At 39.5% G+C, this 15982-nt stretch overlaps 1 protein-coding gene across 1 annotated transcript; it reads left to right on the top strand.

Moving 5' to 3' along the window:
• Window positions 1-3547: 3547 nt before the first annotated feature.
• Window positions 3548-7054, top strand: LOC104542310 (cytochrome b reductase 1; the record flags this gene model as incomplete). Its single annotated transcript, XM_010186569.1, has 3 exons — window positions 3548-3756; window positions 6351-6505; window positions 6718-7054. Coding segments are annotated over 3 exons (665 nt in total), but the record flags the coding sequence as incomplete, so codon positions are not given.
• Window positions 7055-15982: the final 8928 nt, after the last annotated feature.

Genomic DNA, 15982 nt, shown 5'->3' with positions numbered 1-15982 from the left:
CAGGAATGTTGTAAGAGTTCTTAAAGAGAAAAGAGAAGGAAAAATCCTGGTCTGCCACATTACCATATGGTGTGACAGTCAATTGATTTCATCTGTATGGATGAAATTACCTAGGTGGGTGAAACAATCTCACAGCTCACTGGAGTTGAAATATTCCAACTTTTCTCATCCACTCTCCCTTTCACCTTTTTCCTTGACTCAGACCACATCTTACTACTGGTTGGTTTGTTTGTGCCAGCTCTGGACCTTGTCAAACCTATAAACTGAATTAATGCAACTAGCAGAAAACTAACACCCACACATCCACCACCCCAAGTACAGTTTTTGCCAGAATCGAATGCTGAATTGCCTGCACGAAGGGACTCAGAAGTGCCATAGATGGGAGGAAGCAAGGAGGAGGAGTGCAAATCTATTTTAAAATAAACATAGTCTTTAATCTTGAAATCACATCTGAAGATAATGCTTGCTCTGAGTTATCTGTCAAACATGATTACCTCTGCTTCACACATAACCGAACATGAGTTCAAAGGAAAACCAGCTAAATCCTGGAGTTTCTAACATCCCATGGGCTGCAGAATTCTCACGAATTGGAAGGGCAAACGGCTGCTGAGCTGTAAGGGTCTCATCACAGGCAGCTTGTGAGAAGGCAGCTCTCTTGATGGCTTAGTTTGGGTCCCTTCAAAATCATAAATGGGCACTTGTCCATTCTGGTGTTAAAGTGGTTCCCAAAGAATCTCGTGGGTGTTCAGAACTTGCCGAAGGTAAGCAACAGGCTCAGCCAAGAAGGAGCAGGAGAGGAAATGGGAGGAGTAAAGAGGAACATTCCTTTCTGGCAGCTGTGAGGTGCTGTGCAGTGCACCCCAGTGCACTCACAGAGCCATGCTCTGTGCCTCCTAAGGTGCACCTCATGAGCAGTCCATAACATCTCCATATAGCATGTGGAGCTAACTCTGGAAAATTGCTTTGTACATTTGGCAAAGAACAGCTGTCCCATACCAGACAGAAGATATTGCAGGTTCTTCACAGGGCTGCTTTAGCACGTCACCACTAAAAATGCTGTACTTGTGTATGTGCTTTTAACCCTGGCTGTTTTATTTTTGAGATTAAATGACACATCATGTCTGAGTCAGTTTGTTTAAGAGCTTGCACCACTGAAAGCAGAATCTTCCTCCTGCTCTCCCCTTTGTTCCCCAGGTTGTCCGGCTTCCTCCTGCTGGTCAGAAAAGCACCAGTTAGGACAGAGGCAGGGAGAAGCACACAGAAGTGGAACAAAAGTGGTGATGGGGAAATGGGGCTGTCTTTTCACAGTGGTAAACACTCCTATCCGCTCAAGTTGCAATGTATAACTTCACACAGAGCCCTCACGGAAAGAGGATTAAATGTCAAATTGTGCTATCATGCATATGGCCTGGGCTGTAGCACGTAACATGCTCATGCATGGTATTAGTCTGTATTCCTTGCTTTCCCATCATGCTGTTTATGGGATACAGCCCAGAAAATTCATGGCCCAGACAGAGATAAAAAACTATGTGGACAAGTGACTAGGGAGTTTGGTAATAATTTTGGAAGTTTAATCAACTAGATGGCAGCATCTTATGCACCACAGAAAAATGTTATACAAAAATTTTAGCCTTGACCTGACCCTCTGAGATGAAAGACTGAAAACTGAAACCAGGACCTACGCACAACAAGTTTACTTCAAGTGCTCTGCTGCACTTGGAATAAATGACTGACAGTTCTATGGGCCATATTGTTAGATGGAGCAAGGCAGATTTACTGGGAATAACCTCATGGGATGTTCAGGCTTGTTTGCAGCCTTTTGGCATACCTGCTTTACAAAATTAGAAATCATCATCACTAGTACTAAGTTAGTCTGATGCAGGCAATTATTCCAATATTAACAAAACAGAAGACTATCATAACGTTGGAGGTGATCACAAGCTTGGTGTGCCGAATCATACCTATGTCACATAGATTGGTTATTGTCAAACTGTCTTAGAAACAAGGCTTCCATCTTCCTGATTTTGTAGAATTTACTGTTGTTACTTCTAAAAAGTAGAAAGCTGAAAACTACCAAAGTGCTGTACAAATTTAAATGTTCTAAGGCACACGTTCACTCCAGTATTATATTTTCCTACAGTATGTAAAAGCACACATTGATTTAAAATGTGATCCTAGCCTGGAAATTTCACTTGTGAACAGTGTTTTCTTTGTGAATTATTTCGTGTGGTACTGTATTTCCTGGCATGTGTCCAACTAAGAAAAGTGTAAGCAGAACTTTGAAATTAATTTGTCATTTATCGTTATTCATCACAACATACAGAATGACTGTCCTCCTCATTTTCCATAACCTAGGATTTTTGCATCAAAAACTAGGGTTATGGAGAAGTAATGAGTAAGGCACATGAGAATCACTTCAGTTAAATATATTCTTATTCTTTTGTTGTAGTATAGTTAATTATCTATAAAGATTTGAATTATAGATAAAAATTTCTTAAGGAGAAACCTTAAATAAGGATGTGATCAATCAGATGAATGGAGCTCAGTCTTTTGGCTCAGGCAAGACATTCTGGATGTGGGCATTAGCCTTCATTGGTCAAGCCATCAGGTCTCCTCGTAAATATTTGTCCCCTGTTGTCTGAATATACTTAGGTGCTGTTGCACATCCAGAATTGCTACCTAGTTTGTGATCAGATGTAGCTGGGGCTTCAGGGATCTAATCTGGTCTGAGTGTGTCCCCTGTAGAAAGCACCTGGGTCATACGACAGGCGGGGGGCAGAGAAGGAGCAGTGGGGACCTTGAGGAAAGTTGGCAAGAAGCAGCTCTAGGCTAAGTTATTCTTACGGACCATCTGGAGTCAGATCACTAGAAACTGTTTAGTTCAGAGTGGACAAAGCAGTGTCCTCTTGAGTTGTGAATGCAAATATAGGCAAAAACGTCTTACATTCAGGTCACGGTATTGGAAGAGCTGTAGTTGCCAAATCCTTTTGTCTCTCAAGAGTCAGATTATGATTCCCTTATGCTGAGTAGCATTTGCCCATTTGGAGTAGTCCTAATTAATATCAGCGATGTAGATAGTCATGTAGGTATATACACCGTTAGAGGATAGCATTATCCAAAGTTGGCAAAGTGAATAAATGTTAAAAAATAATCTTGCACACTTTCTCAATAGGTGGTCTTCTGGCTATAAGCATCGGGCCCTATTCCTCCAATCTGACTAGTAGCAGAAAAATCAAACTCCTATGCAGAATCCCTGTTAGATCAATTTAAGGAATGAGGAAAAGACCACACCACGTTGTTTACTGTTCTTGTTTTGAAATGCGCTTAAGGTTTTTTTTAAACTAGGAAGAAAAAAAAGTATATTTAAGCCTCAGTTGTATATTTGGAATACGCTATGCTATGTGTAGGGGGAAAAAAGCCTTTTAGTTGTCTTTTTTGGGAGGATTAAAGGTTGGATTTTCCTGTAATTTACAATTGAACTATGTGAATGATGCCTGATTATTAAAATCCAATAAGGCATAAAATCTTGTTTCTGTTCTTTTTTCAGCTATTATTGTGTACAGGTTGCCCTGGACCTGGAGGTGCAGCAAACCCCTAATGAAGTTCATACATGCTGGATTAAATACCATAGCTATGATTCTTGCGATTGTTTCTATGGTAGCCGTGTTTGATTTCCACAATGCCAGGAACATTCCTAACATGTACAGTCTGCACAGCTGGATTGGGCTGACTGCTGTTATATTTTATTCTCTCCAGGTCAGAATCTAATTGTATTTATAAACAGGTTGAAGAATGTGTTGAGTAATTCAGGCACAACAGGCCCTCAATAATCCAGTGTAACTACTGGGATACCCATTTTACATTCTGTGATTTGGCAAATTAGCATGTAAATGTGCAAATACTTTGGCTTCAAAGAAAAATGTATTTTAAAGCATACTTTGTTTATTTGCTGGAATAATGACATTAATTTACTATTCAGTTATACAGTAACGTGTTTCTAAGCTCTATAAACTGCTGAAGTTAAAGCAAGTGATTTGGTTTGTTGGCAGGGTATTTCAGGACAGTTAGAGCTTTTATTAAGGCAGTCTCAAATTAGGTAATTGTTTTGCCTTTTTTTCCCCAGCTATTATAATTTTAAGTAGTAACTTCTTGGCCTCAATACTTTTGTTTATCAGCAGAACAAGTGCAGCAGGGAGCGGTGCAGAGCTAAAGGATCTGACATCTATCTGAACAAGCTACTACTGGCAAACCCATTTTGCTGAATAAGCAGAACTTTGCTATATGTTCATGTGCTTGCTTTTCACTGCTCCTAAGGGCAGAGAATTAGGATCGTCATAGTCTAAAATGAGCTAACTTAGTATGTTTTACCTTTGGCATAGAAGAAGAGCAGGCATGCCTTGACATTTAGTGCACACATACAGATGTGATGTTTCTGCATATGCATTCTGAATTCCTGTATTTTGTTATGACACCATGGAAATTTAGTTTGGTTCTTAAAATTAATTGAACGTTTCTTCTTGATTTTTTTTTTCTTTGACAAAACACTAAGAAGAAAAAAAAATAAGACCTAATTATCTGGTCACAAAGCACAGAAAGTCCTCAGCCAAGGGATTTGCATTCTGGACTTTTATCCTTCACTGCTCAGGCTAGGAGGTACAGGAAATAGTGCTGAAATAGTGATTGTAACACTTCGAAAAGAGAAAGAGTATTCCAGGATTGTTGAGTTTGTTCTTTATAATTGAACACCAGTTAATGAACAACAAGGAACAATGTTAAGATTTTCCTTGTCTTAATAACGCAGTTATTTCAGGAAAATCTGTGCTGCCACTTTACTTAGTATCAACATTTTTTCTAATGGTCAAGGTAATGAATTGTAAATAAGATCTTAATTTTACTTGTCATTTTGCTACTATAAACATGATCAATGGCACTCAATGCCTTGCCTGTCTCATCAGTAGAACTGTGGTGTTACTTCCCCCAAACTGGGATGTAAGCCTGCAGTTGATGGTTGTTAGGTGATAGAGCACTACTGTTAAACAACAGCCATAAAGCAGTATCTCCATTCATAGAGAAGACACTTGGCATTTGCCAGAAAATACTATGTCAGTCTCAGCATTGAAAAATTATTAAGTATTATGCTCACATAATACTATACCTAAACAAACAGTAGCCAAATGTATGTTAATACAGTATAGCCAAGGACATAAATTTAAGAAGAGGGCAGAAACGTGAAATGAAGACTGTGTCTTGGAAAGCAATGTCTCTGGAAAGGACTCCAAGATGATGGGGGGGTTGGAACGAGGTGAACTTTAAGGTCCCTCCTAACCCAAACCATTCCATGATTCTATGACACAAAGCTCAAAGGTATTATCTCAACCTCCATATATGGCATTGGCAAAACTAATATTAAATATCATGGAATCATTTTTTTTAAATATTAAAAAAAAGTTAAAATTAAAAAAACCTGGAAAAGTAATTTGAGAGCTGGGAAAACCATCTTCCAGTGAAAAATATATAAAGCTCCAACTGTTTTAGCAGGTCTAAAGAAAATTAAGAGATTACTTGATTACAGCGTATTAAAAGGCTTCCCAGGGAGAAAATACCAGGCTCTTTAATCCAGCATGGAAACACAAAACAAGGACTAAGACTGGAAGTTAAAGCAAGATGAAATACCAATTCACTATTTCTAATTTAGCAGCAGGTAGAACAAACCAAAGAAGGGCAAGCCTGGGACTGCAGCCACATGGCATGATGCGTTATCTCCCATTACAAAATCAGCGCTAATGGGAGGACTCGTGTCCCCTGAACAACTTCACGTCACCCACACAGATCCTCACTCTGTAAATGCCAACTGTTCTTCTAAAGCCATGTAATTTAATTTAACCACAACCCTAACGAGGTAAAATTATTTAGTCCACTCAAGTCAGAAGGTTGGACTGCCTCCTGCTTTTCATTTATGTGTACATCTGTAACAGAAGCAGAGAACAGGACTTGAAGAGACTGTAAAAATGTAGCTATTCACACCTTTAATGTAGTGCTGAATTAGTGACACTGAAAACTTGTGTTTTCAGTACTTAGTTTGGCTGCAGTTTTAGCATTACCAGTAAGTTTGGACATTGATATTAGGTAGGATTATTTATAAAATATTTCGTGTCTGCTTCCCAGATGCTAATCCAGAATTACTGCTTTGGTTTTGAAGGAAAGCACATTCAGAAATAAAAATGCCAAATCTTTTCACATTCGTACCTGAAGACATCTCAAAATTGATCTTTTATGATGAATGTTGTTATGCTTGAGAAATGCAGCTTGTTTCCCGTATAGCTTTAACTATGAATCTGTTTTGTGTTTAGCTTTTCCTGGGTTTCGCCATCTTTCTGCTCCCTTTTGCTCCAGTTTCTCTCCGAGCAGCTCTCATGCCAATACACGTTTATTCGGGGCTTACCATCTTTGCAACAGTGATCGCAACAGCTCTCCTGGGAATCACAGAAAAGCTTATCTTTTCATTGTGAGTATTTATTTCACTTGTTTATTAAGGTTATTCATTGGAAACTGTACTGCTGTTTGCACAGAATAATAACCATGTAGCACTGGGACATTGGTTTGGTTTGGGTTTTTGTTTTGTTTTAAAAAGACCTCCTACCTAGCAGGAGACTGCTGTTTTTAGACCAGGATTGTCTTTAAAACAACTGACCTTTTCTTTTTTTACCCCTTCCAAAGGAAAAGTCCTGCATATAGTGCATCCCCACCAGAAGCAAATTTTGTCAACTGTCTTGGCCTTTTGCTTGTCGTATTTGGTGCCCTGATTTTGTGGATGGCAAGCAGAGACCATTGGAAGCGCCCCCCAGAACAGAACGCTAAACTTCTGCAGCCCGTTGGGGGGACTCCTGAAGGCACAGAAGCAGAATCCACGATGACGGACGGCAGTAACGCAGATAAATCCGATCTGAGGATCAGTAGTGAAGCAGCCAGAAAACAAAACCTGAAACTTGATGAAGCAGGCCAACGATCAACTATGTAAAGAGAATACACACAATAACAGTACTTTTCTACTGCCAGCCTCCCCCCAGGTTCTTTCCAATTTAGTTATATTGATAGATAAATAGGTTGGGGTTTTATTTTCAGTATGGCTTGCTCAAAGATACTCAAGTTTTCTGCATATGAATTTAAATTCCAGTAAGAGTGAAACAGTTTATTGGTTCATGCTCAGTCCTTGCTTAAAAATGGAGAGTATGAATGACATGATACAATGAGAAAATAATGTAATTGGAAAATGTTTTCTTCTTAATTTAATGCTTATATCTATTACACTCCTGAAAAGTTAACAAGATTGAGACTAAATTTGGCTCTGAGTTTGCAGGTTATGTATCAGAGTCATGAAGTATACCAGGCAGCAGAATTTAGTTGATCACACATAATTTTTCTGGTAATGTGAACTTTTTTAAAGCCCTGATTTCTCAAGCTGATTAACCCCCTCACCAGCTGCTCAGATCTGTGGGATTTGAGGTCATGCAGCACTTTACACAGTTGCACCATTAAAATGTTTAGCCTAAAATTTTGAATTCAAAAAGAGAAATGAAAGTTTGCCTGAAATCTTCATTAAATTTTAGGTTTCCTTTAAAATCTTTATTTTTACATCGGAACATTTTGTTTACTGTTTAACCACATCTACCAAATATCTTGTATACAGACAACGTGGATTGAATTGGCATTGGATTATGTGCGATCATTACTGAAATCTAAGGAAATTCTAACACATCCAAATGCAGAATTTGTCTTATTTGGAAAACTAAAGATACATACTTCAAAAAATATGTATCACTTAAACCAAGTCTTCCTCTTCTCCCAGAAGGCCTCATTTTACTGCCTTTATTTGATTGCACATTTCTATTGATTTATGGCACTAGAGTAGAAATTAGGGGGTCAGAAACCAGAGAAGACTGCTCGCAGTCTCGCAGAAGAAAGGAGCTTGAGGTGAGAAATGCTTCCTTCAAGAAACAGCTGAGCTCTGGTGATGCGATTAAAATATTACCCCTGAACCAAAAGCCAATTTTGGTATCGCCACACTGGTGTCAAAATCATTATCATTGCGGGTGTGAAGATACTTTAGTCCATAAGCAAACTGTATAAACTCTATGACTTTCTAATTTGAAATTGCAGTGTCCAATAATGCAGTCTGAGTCTCTACTGGCACTTTACTTTTATAGCTCTTTCTAGTAATCAGAGTATTAATGTGTTATACTCATTCATTATTTTCACAGATATAAACAATACTTATATTTTTTATGAATATAGAAGAATAATTATAGTAGGTTATTTTGATTGCACATGTCCAAAATGATGAGTCTTTCCATTATAATCTCTTGTAAAAGCTGCAGAGCCTGCTACAAGTCCAAGTTTACCACTGTTCGTGTTGCGATATAGACAGTTTCGGACAGCATATAATTTCCTATTTTTTAAAGACTACATACATTTTTATCTACTTCAGCTTTCTAAAATATTTAAACATATTAAACTTCAGAAAATATGCAATTTTTGTACTGCAATGTTGCATTAGTACAGATTTGTTCATGAGTCATTTTGAATCTTCTCTGACAATGAACATCTCAGTTGTTCATCGCAGTCTCTTATCTGACTTGTTCATTATAACATTTCATTATTTGGTGAATGCAGTACAGAAAGCTAACACAGTAAATTATTTAAAAAACTTCTCTGCTGGACCATTTGGTACTCAAGGACTCCATCCTGGAGTTGTGTGTTTTCACTTACAAATGCTTGTGGATGCCTCAGACCCACCTGGCATTGGTGTATTGTTTCATTTGAGAAAACACTTGCTTTTAAATGCCTTAGTGTAGCATTCAGGTGTGACAGGAGCAATACTGTCTTACTGTGTGAGCACTCCTCCAGTCCCTCTATGTGCAAGGGATTGGACAGCTTTTTCCCTGGTTTTCAAGTTCCACACGATCATCCATCTTCCCTACAATTGTTCTGTGCAGCTTCAGCATAAAATCCAAATAGTATTGATAGCAGCTGAGAGAAAAAAAAAAGTGCTGCTTTTACATGACATTAGTGCTCAACTGACACAACATGATTATGTCATGCATGCTCTCACAGTTTTATGTATTGAACATGAAGCCAAGGAAGGAGGATTCACAGTAGCTTCTGGAGAACACTAAGCTGTGCTTTCTTCTGATCTCGTTATGTTCTGCTCAAGAAGGCTCCTTTCTGGTGAAATTAGTAAGCATCTTACAGCTGATGGGTGCACATTTAGTCTTTGTGAGAGATGCACTATTAACACGTTTGAAGTATAAGAGGTGAAGTGACTGAATGAACTCCACTGTTGCAGTAATTGACTGTGCTAGCTTTCTATGCTGCACTCACACAGGCAACAGCATTTTGAGTTTGTATGTACTGTGCTGTTACTCTGTCTCATCCACCTGTGAAAATGAACTCATTCAATCCTTGCATAGCACTAAGTCATGTAATAAAAGCATGTTTGTGTGGAAGGTAGTCACTTGTCTAAGGATTGTTCTGGAAGAAACTCTAACTGTACAGTACATTGGGAAGAAAACAACAAACCACAAAATCTGTGATTTCTTTTGTTACAATGCTGACTTGGATGTACTGAAATCAACAGCTCTTAGGTGAATGGTTCTATATGCTGTTGAAGTTAAGCTATGGTAACCAGAATGCCTTCTGTTACCCATTTTATTCCATGTGCTGTTCAAGAGTAATGATACTTGAAAAAGAATGGTGGCATTTCTTTACTTCTCTGTTCTGATGATATAAAACTAATTGGAAATCAAGGATTAGCAGCCTTTTCAGCATAGTCTGCCAGACCATATTTTGGTTTTACAACTTTGAGGTTAAACGTGATACTAGAAACTCAGTGGGAGCTGAAAGATTCCATTCTGGGAAATTCTCACCATGAGTGATACCTGGTGTAGGAACTGTGGGCTTCTGGCTGCTTCTGGGAAGCTCCCATGAGATGCGGAGGCTGTGAGCTCCTAGACCTTGCTCAGCCTCAGTGTGTGCAAGTTAAAACAGACTGAACATGTGTAGACTTCTGGCTTCTGTTCTAAACTGATGAGAAAGGTCTTTAAATAGCCTTGCAACACACGAGGTTAGCTCAAGTGCTGAACGAAAATACACAGGATTTTGGAGAGTAATTTTCTCCAGGAAAAGAACATACTGCTGCTTCTCCAAGGAGCCTTCCATTAACTTTCCTTTCATGCAACTTTTCTTACCCATATCTATGTGTAACAGTAGCAACATGGGAAATAAAAAGGTATATTTTAAAAGATACAAATAGAAGGTAGAACTCTAGCTTTTTTATCATGATTTTTCAGCATGTTTGGAAATCTTCTGCAGTGTTGTTTTTACAGGGACGTGATTGTAGAGCTTACATTCCAAATTTTGATTCCTGTAAGAACATAGGAAGTTACAAAACCTAACATTAAAAGTGCCAATTTTAAAAAATTCTTAAAAATCTTAAAAAAAAAATCTTAAAAATTCTAAAAAAATCTTAAAAGATGCCTGGAAGAAAACATAATTCAATGTATTTCCATGGTGTCACGCAGTACTGCACACAGAAGCAGAACAGTGGTTTTTTCCCAACATTAATGAAACTGAAAAATTACTAGATTTAAAAAAATAGCTTTTACAATTGAATGTACGGTAACTACATGTACACTTCTTACTACATGTAACCACGAAGATTGCATGTGATATTGTAAATACGGATTACTTGTTTACATGGACATTTTATTGAGAGACTAAAAGATATTGCCAAATATTTTCTATTTCAGAAGACTCTTGCTTCTGTTTCAGAAAGTTCCTTCCTTTGTTTCTGTCTACAAGAACTTAAAGCATTATTTTATTGTTTTATTACTCACAGTGCTTATTTGTAGACGAAAGCAAATGTTTAGTTACAATGTCTATTTTCCTTATTCTTTTTTGTATGTTAATAAAAATTATTTTCCAAGCTTATGATACCACTGAGTACAGATTTCTCTTATGGTACCAGAATACAATTTTCTAAATTTGGCAAAAGATCAAATTATTCTTCTGATTACTTTTTTGAAAACAGGAAGACAGTTGTACAAAATCCCTTACATATTTCTTAATTACAAGTATTCGTGATGATCTTCCTGATGAAATTTATGTACTCTGTAGTGTTAGGAGGATAATCAGTACACAACGGAAAGCGAAGGGATTTGTGTATAAAGAAAGCATCTGTATTTCACTTTCTGATCATAATAGAAATTCCATATGGCTGTTGTTAGAGGGGGGAAACAAACAAACAAACAGTCCTCAGTCATGACATTGCCATAGCAAATAAGGGAAGATGATAAATTCTGAAACTCACATAATGCGCTGTAAGATTCAAATGCCTTCAGATAAGTAACAGCCAAACTGAATGCAGAGCAAAGGTTTTGACCCCATGGAATCTTCTGACCATGATTTACACCTGCACATCAAGTTACTCACCCATAGGTTATTGATCATAAAATGCTATAAATGGCAAAACCATCTATATGAACATACCTGTAACAAGTAGTACATTATGTTCTTCAGCTTAGTAAGATTAATTGGAAACTCTTCTAAAAGTGTAAAGCATAAACTGATTATTCCTGAATATCATACGGCTGTTGGCTAAAACTTTCCAAAACCATCATCATGGAAGAGTAAACAATACTGTTGCAACCACCAGTATAGCAGAAAACTTGCTGTGTTCAATCCTGACTATTCCCTGTTGCTGATAACTTCTCTTAACGGTCTTCTGGATTTTGTTTGAAAAGTTCTGGTAAAAGAGGCTGTATTTTTTCAATACGTTGATTATTAGCCAGGTCGGACAGAGCTTTGAGCAACCTGGTCTAGCGGGAGGTGTCCCTGCCCATGGCAAGGGGGCTGGAACCAGATGATCTTTAAGGTCCTTTCCAACTCTAAACATTCTGTGATTTTACGATCAGTACAAAATTTAATAAAAGCTCAATTGTATTCACACTTGAAAAAGGCAACTCACACTTTTGGCAGGAGGACTGCATTTGTAGGAAGAAGAGTTTTTTAATAAGTAGCTGATGGAGTCCTTGTAACTTACGTACAGATCTCTGCATTGTGTTACGGTATGAGCAACTCTTCTGATCTCTGTAAGACTGGTGGGCAATGATGAAGGGTAAATTACCATACAGGAGGAGACTGAAGTCCTGATAAAAAAAATGGATGACAACCATGCCAAGCAGTGCAGCTAACAAGAGAGGAGGCAAAGGTGAGAAAATCCAGTTTCTAGTGTACGTGTATCAGAACTCTTGTTGTAACAAAAACGACAAGGCCACAGCTAACTCTAACAGAAGAAGTAGAAACCACTAGTATCAACTTCAATGGGCTCATGTATGTTTGCCAAATACGGTCATCGCAGACTACCAACACACATATGCTAGCTTGGTGCCTGAGTTACAGTTGAGTCCATGGCCACGTATACTGACTACTCGTTGGCTCTCAAATGCCATCTTTTGCCTGTTGCCAAGTCAAACAATAGCTATAAACAGGGCTATCAGAAGATGGAGAAAAGTTGTGAAAATGTTTGCAATCTGTATTTCAATTTTCACTAGTATTTCATTTCAACAAAAAAACCCACATCTAGTGGTACTCTGAGTATGCAGGATATTATTAAGTAGTATGAATAATAAGCAGATTTTCAAATATTTTTAAATATGCGGATGACCCTTCTCATATGTATTCCAGCAGTAATCCACTAGATGGCAAGCACTACCACAACGGCCTTTGGCAGACCACAGAATCACAGAATCCCAGCACGTTAGGGATTGGAAGGGACCTCCAAAGCTCATCCAGTCCAATCCCCCTGCCGGAGCAGGAACACCCAGACCAGGTTACACAGGAAGGCGTCCAGGCGGGTTTTGAATGTCTGCAGAGAAGGAGACTCCACAACCTCTCTGGGCAGCCTGGGCCAGGGCTCTGTCACCCTCACTGAGAAGAAGTTTCTTCTCAAATTGAAGTGGAATATCCTGTGTTCCAGTTTGTGTCCATTACCCCTTGTCCTATCATTGTTTGTCACCGAGAAGAGCCTGGCTCCATCCTTGTGACACTCACCCTTTAAATATTTATAAACATGAATGAGGTCTCCCCTCAGTCTCCTCTTCTGCAAACTAAAGAGACCCAGCTCCCTCAGCCGCTCCTCATAAGGGAGATGCTCCACTCCCTTGATCATCTTTGTAGCCCTACGCTGGACTCTCTCCAGCAGTTCCTGTCCTTCTTGAACTGAGGGGCCCAGAACTGGACGCAATATTCCAGATGCGGTCTCACCAGGGCAGAGTAGAGGGGCAGGAGAACCTCTCTGCCCTACAACCACCCCTCCTGATACACCCCAGGATGGCATTGGCCTTCTTGGCCACAAGGGCACAGTGCTGGCTCATGGTCATCCTGCTGGCCACCAGGACCCCCAGGTCCCTTTCCCCTACGCTGCCCTCTAATGAGATAGATGCTGGTCTATTATTGCTTTAGATGGTACAATATGAGTCATCTGCCTTAAAATTAAATTACAAGGTTCGTAGACATAAAACACACAGTCATATCAGAATTTCTATATTTAGTTTTATATTCCTTTAAAGAGCCTGCTTAAAATACAGTATTTCTTAATCTCTGATGCTGAAAATCATTCTTTATTGTGCTCTACCTCAGACTTCCTGAACTCCAGCTTGTAACTTCCATGCGAGTACAAGCTTGGTTAAAAGACACAACAAAGAGAATCTGAGAATGAAAGTTTAGGTATAAGCTCATATACAGGATATGAAAGTTGCAAGAATTAGAAAAAGCCAGGAACTTCCAGTACTTCTTCCATTTGATCTTGCAGTCTCACATAATATTTGGTTTTAGTAACAGTGGGAGCACTGACGTACACAAAGAACTGTGGTTTTTTACAAAGCTTAGTATTCACGTTTAGGTCAACAAAGTAGCAAAATTCAGTGTAATTCTGATTCTCCAGGAGTTTATTCTCATTATTGCTATGAGTCTTGGATCTGGTAGAAATACTACATTAACAGACCTCCAGTATGACAGAATCACAGAATCTTAGGAGTTGGAAGGGACCTCAAAAGCTCATCCAGTCCAACCCCTGCCAGAGCAGGATCACCAGACCAGGTCACACAGGAACACGGCCAGGCGGGTTTTGAATGTCTGCAGAGAAGGAGACTCCACAACCTCTCTGGGCAGCCTGGGCCATGCTCTGCCACCCTCACAGGAAAAAAGTTTTTCCTCATGTTCAGTTTGAACCTCCTGTGCTCCAGCTTGGGACCATTGCCCCTTGTCCTGTCATTGGACATCACAGAGCAGAGCCTGGCTCCTTCCTCCTGACACTCGCCCTTTACAAATTTATAAACATTAATGAGGTCACTCCTCAGTCTCCTCTGCTCCAAGCTAAAGAGCCCCAGCTCCCTCAGCCGCTCCTCGTAAGGGAGATAGGTATTATCCTAGCTATTCACCTTGAGTACTTGGTCTTTTTGTTAAAAACATCAACTGCTGTTGCAGTTAACGGATAGCTCTTAGATCACTGTGGCAATGGGAGCACTACTACTGTCTGGGTACTGTTTCTGAGCAGATAGAACAGGATTAAAAATACACAAAACTGTACCTGAGTGTCCATTGCTATTATTACTGCATCTGTAATGAGGAATTTGAACAAAAGTTCAGTAAGACTCAGCCCCTAAAGTCATTTTAGTCCGACTCAAATGCAAGACTTCCAGTGGATAATAATTACAATTGTCAAGGCCCTGAACACACTCATAGGCCTTAATGGCCCTGACCAGCCTCACCTGGGACCCTCACCTACATAGCCCTGCCCATGAGTCCAGGGGCTCTAAATAAGCTCAACCTGGGTCCTTTAGTCCTTATGCCGCATTGGACCTGACTTCCTGGCCTGGTTTCTGCCTGACCCCAACACCTGCCCAGTGATCACAGGACTCTGACCCGTAGTGGCTCTGGTTATGTCCTGTGGATTGATTTCCAGCATGGCTGTTGACCTGCCTCAGCATCACAAACTTGCCTGAAGGTTTTGAACCTAATTGCCATTGCTTCCAGGCAGCCCTCGTTGCTCCCTTACAGGAGTCTTCAATATTCAGCCTGTACTCTGAACTGGATAGATGAGTCTTCATGAAGTAGATAGGCAGCGGCTTCTCTATTTATAGCTACTTCTTTTCTTCATAAGGTTTTATGGAAAAAGTTTGCTTCAAAAGCCCTAAAGTTACATTTCAGTTATTATTCACAAACAAAGGAGCCAGGCTCTTCTCAGTGACAGCCAATGCCAGGACAAGGGGCAATGGGTGCAAGCTGGAGCACAGGAGGTTCAACCTGAACATGAGGAAAAACTTTTTTATGTGAGGGTGGCAGAGCATGGCCCAGGCTGCCCAGAGAGGTTGTGGAGTCTCCTTCTCTGCAGACATTCAAAACCCGCCTGGCCGTGTTCCTGTGTGACCTGGTCTGGTGATCCTGCTCTGGCAGGGGTTGCACTGGATGAGCTTAAGAGGTCCCTTCCAACTCCTGATATTGTGTGATTCTGTGACTCTGCAGATTCCCTTTTAGCCCTCTAGAGAGTCCTATGAATTTCAGATGCAGTAGTCCACGATTCAATTTCTTGCTGGAATGGATTCTTCACAAGTAGGGATACTCCTTCATTTGCTGTTTACTCACTTGGATACATTTCTGTATTCCATACTGGCCATATCAGGCTTTGCAATGCTTAATTATTCTTGCCAGAATGCACTCCTGTATCAGCTGATTTTATTACACTTATATGGTTGAAATGGCACTTTTATTATACGACTTTCTTTTCATTAGCTTAAGACAACTTTTTAAAGCAATTACCTCTAGGCCAACACTTCTCATGCTTGTTTTCAGACTAATAGTTAGATTTTTACCATTTTTAATTAGAAGAGTAGTTCAGTATTTTTGAGGATCCCGTGTTCAGATATAT

Source organism: Mesitornis unicolor, unplaced genomic scaffold (genome assembly GCF_000695765.1).
Source record: "Mesitornis unicolor isolate BGI_N332 unplaced genomic scaffold, ASM69576v1 scaffold32856, whole genome shotgun sequence".
NCBI classification, from domain to species: domain Eukaryota; kingdom Metazoa; phylum Chordata; class Aves; order Mesitornithiformes; family Mesitornithidae; genus Mesitornis; species Mesitornis unicolor.
The sequence above is the reverse complement of the archived record's forward strand: the minus strand, read 5'-3'. Positions and strand labels throughout refer to the sequence as shown.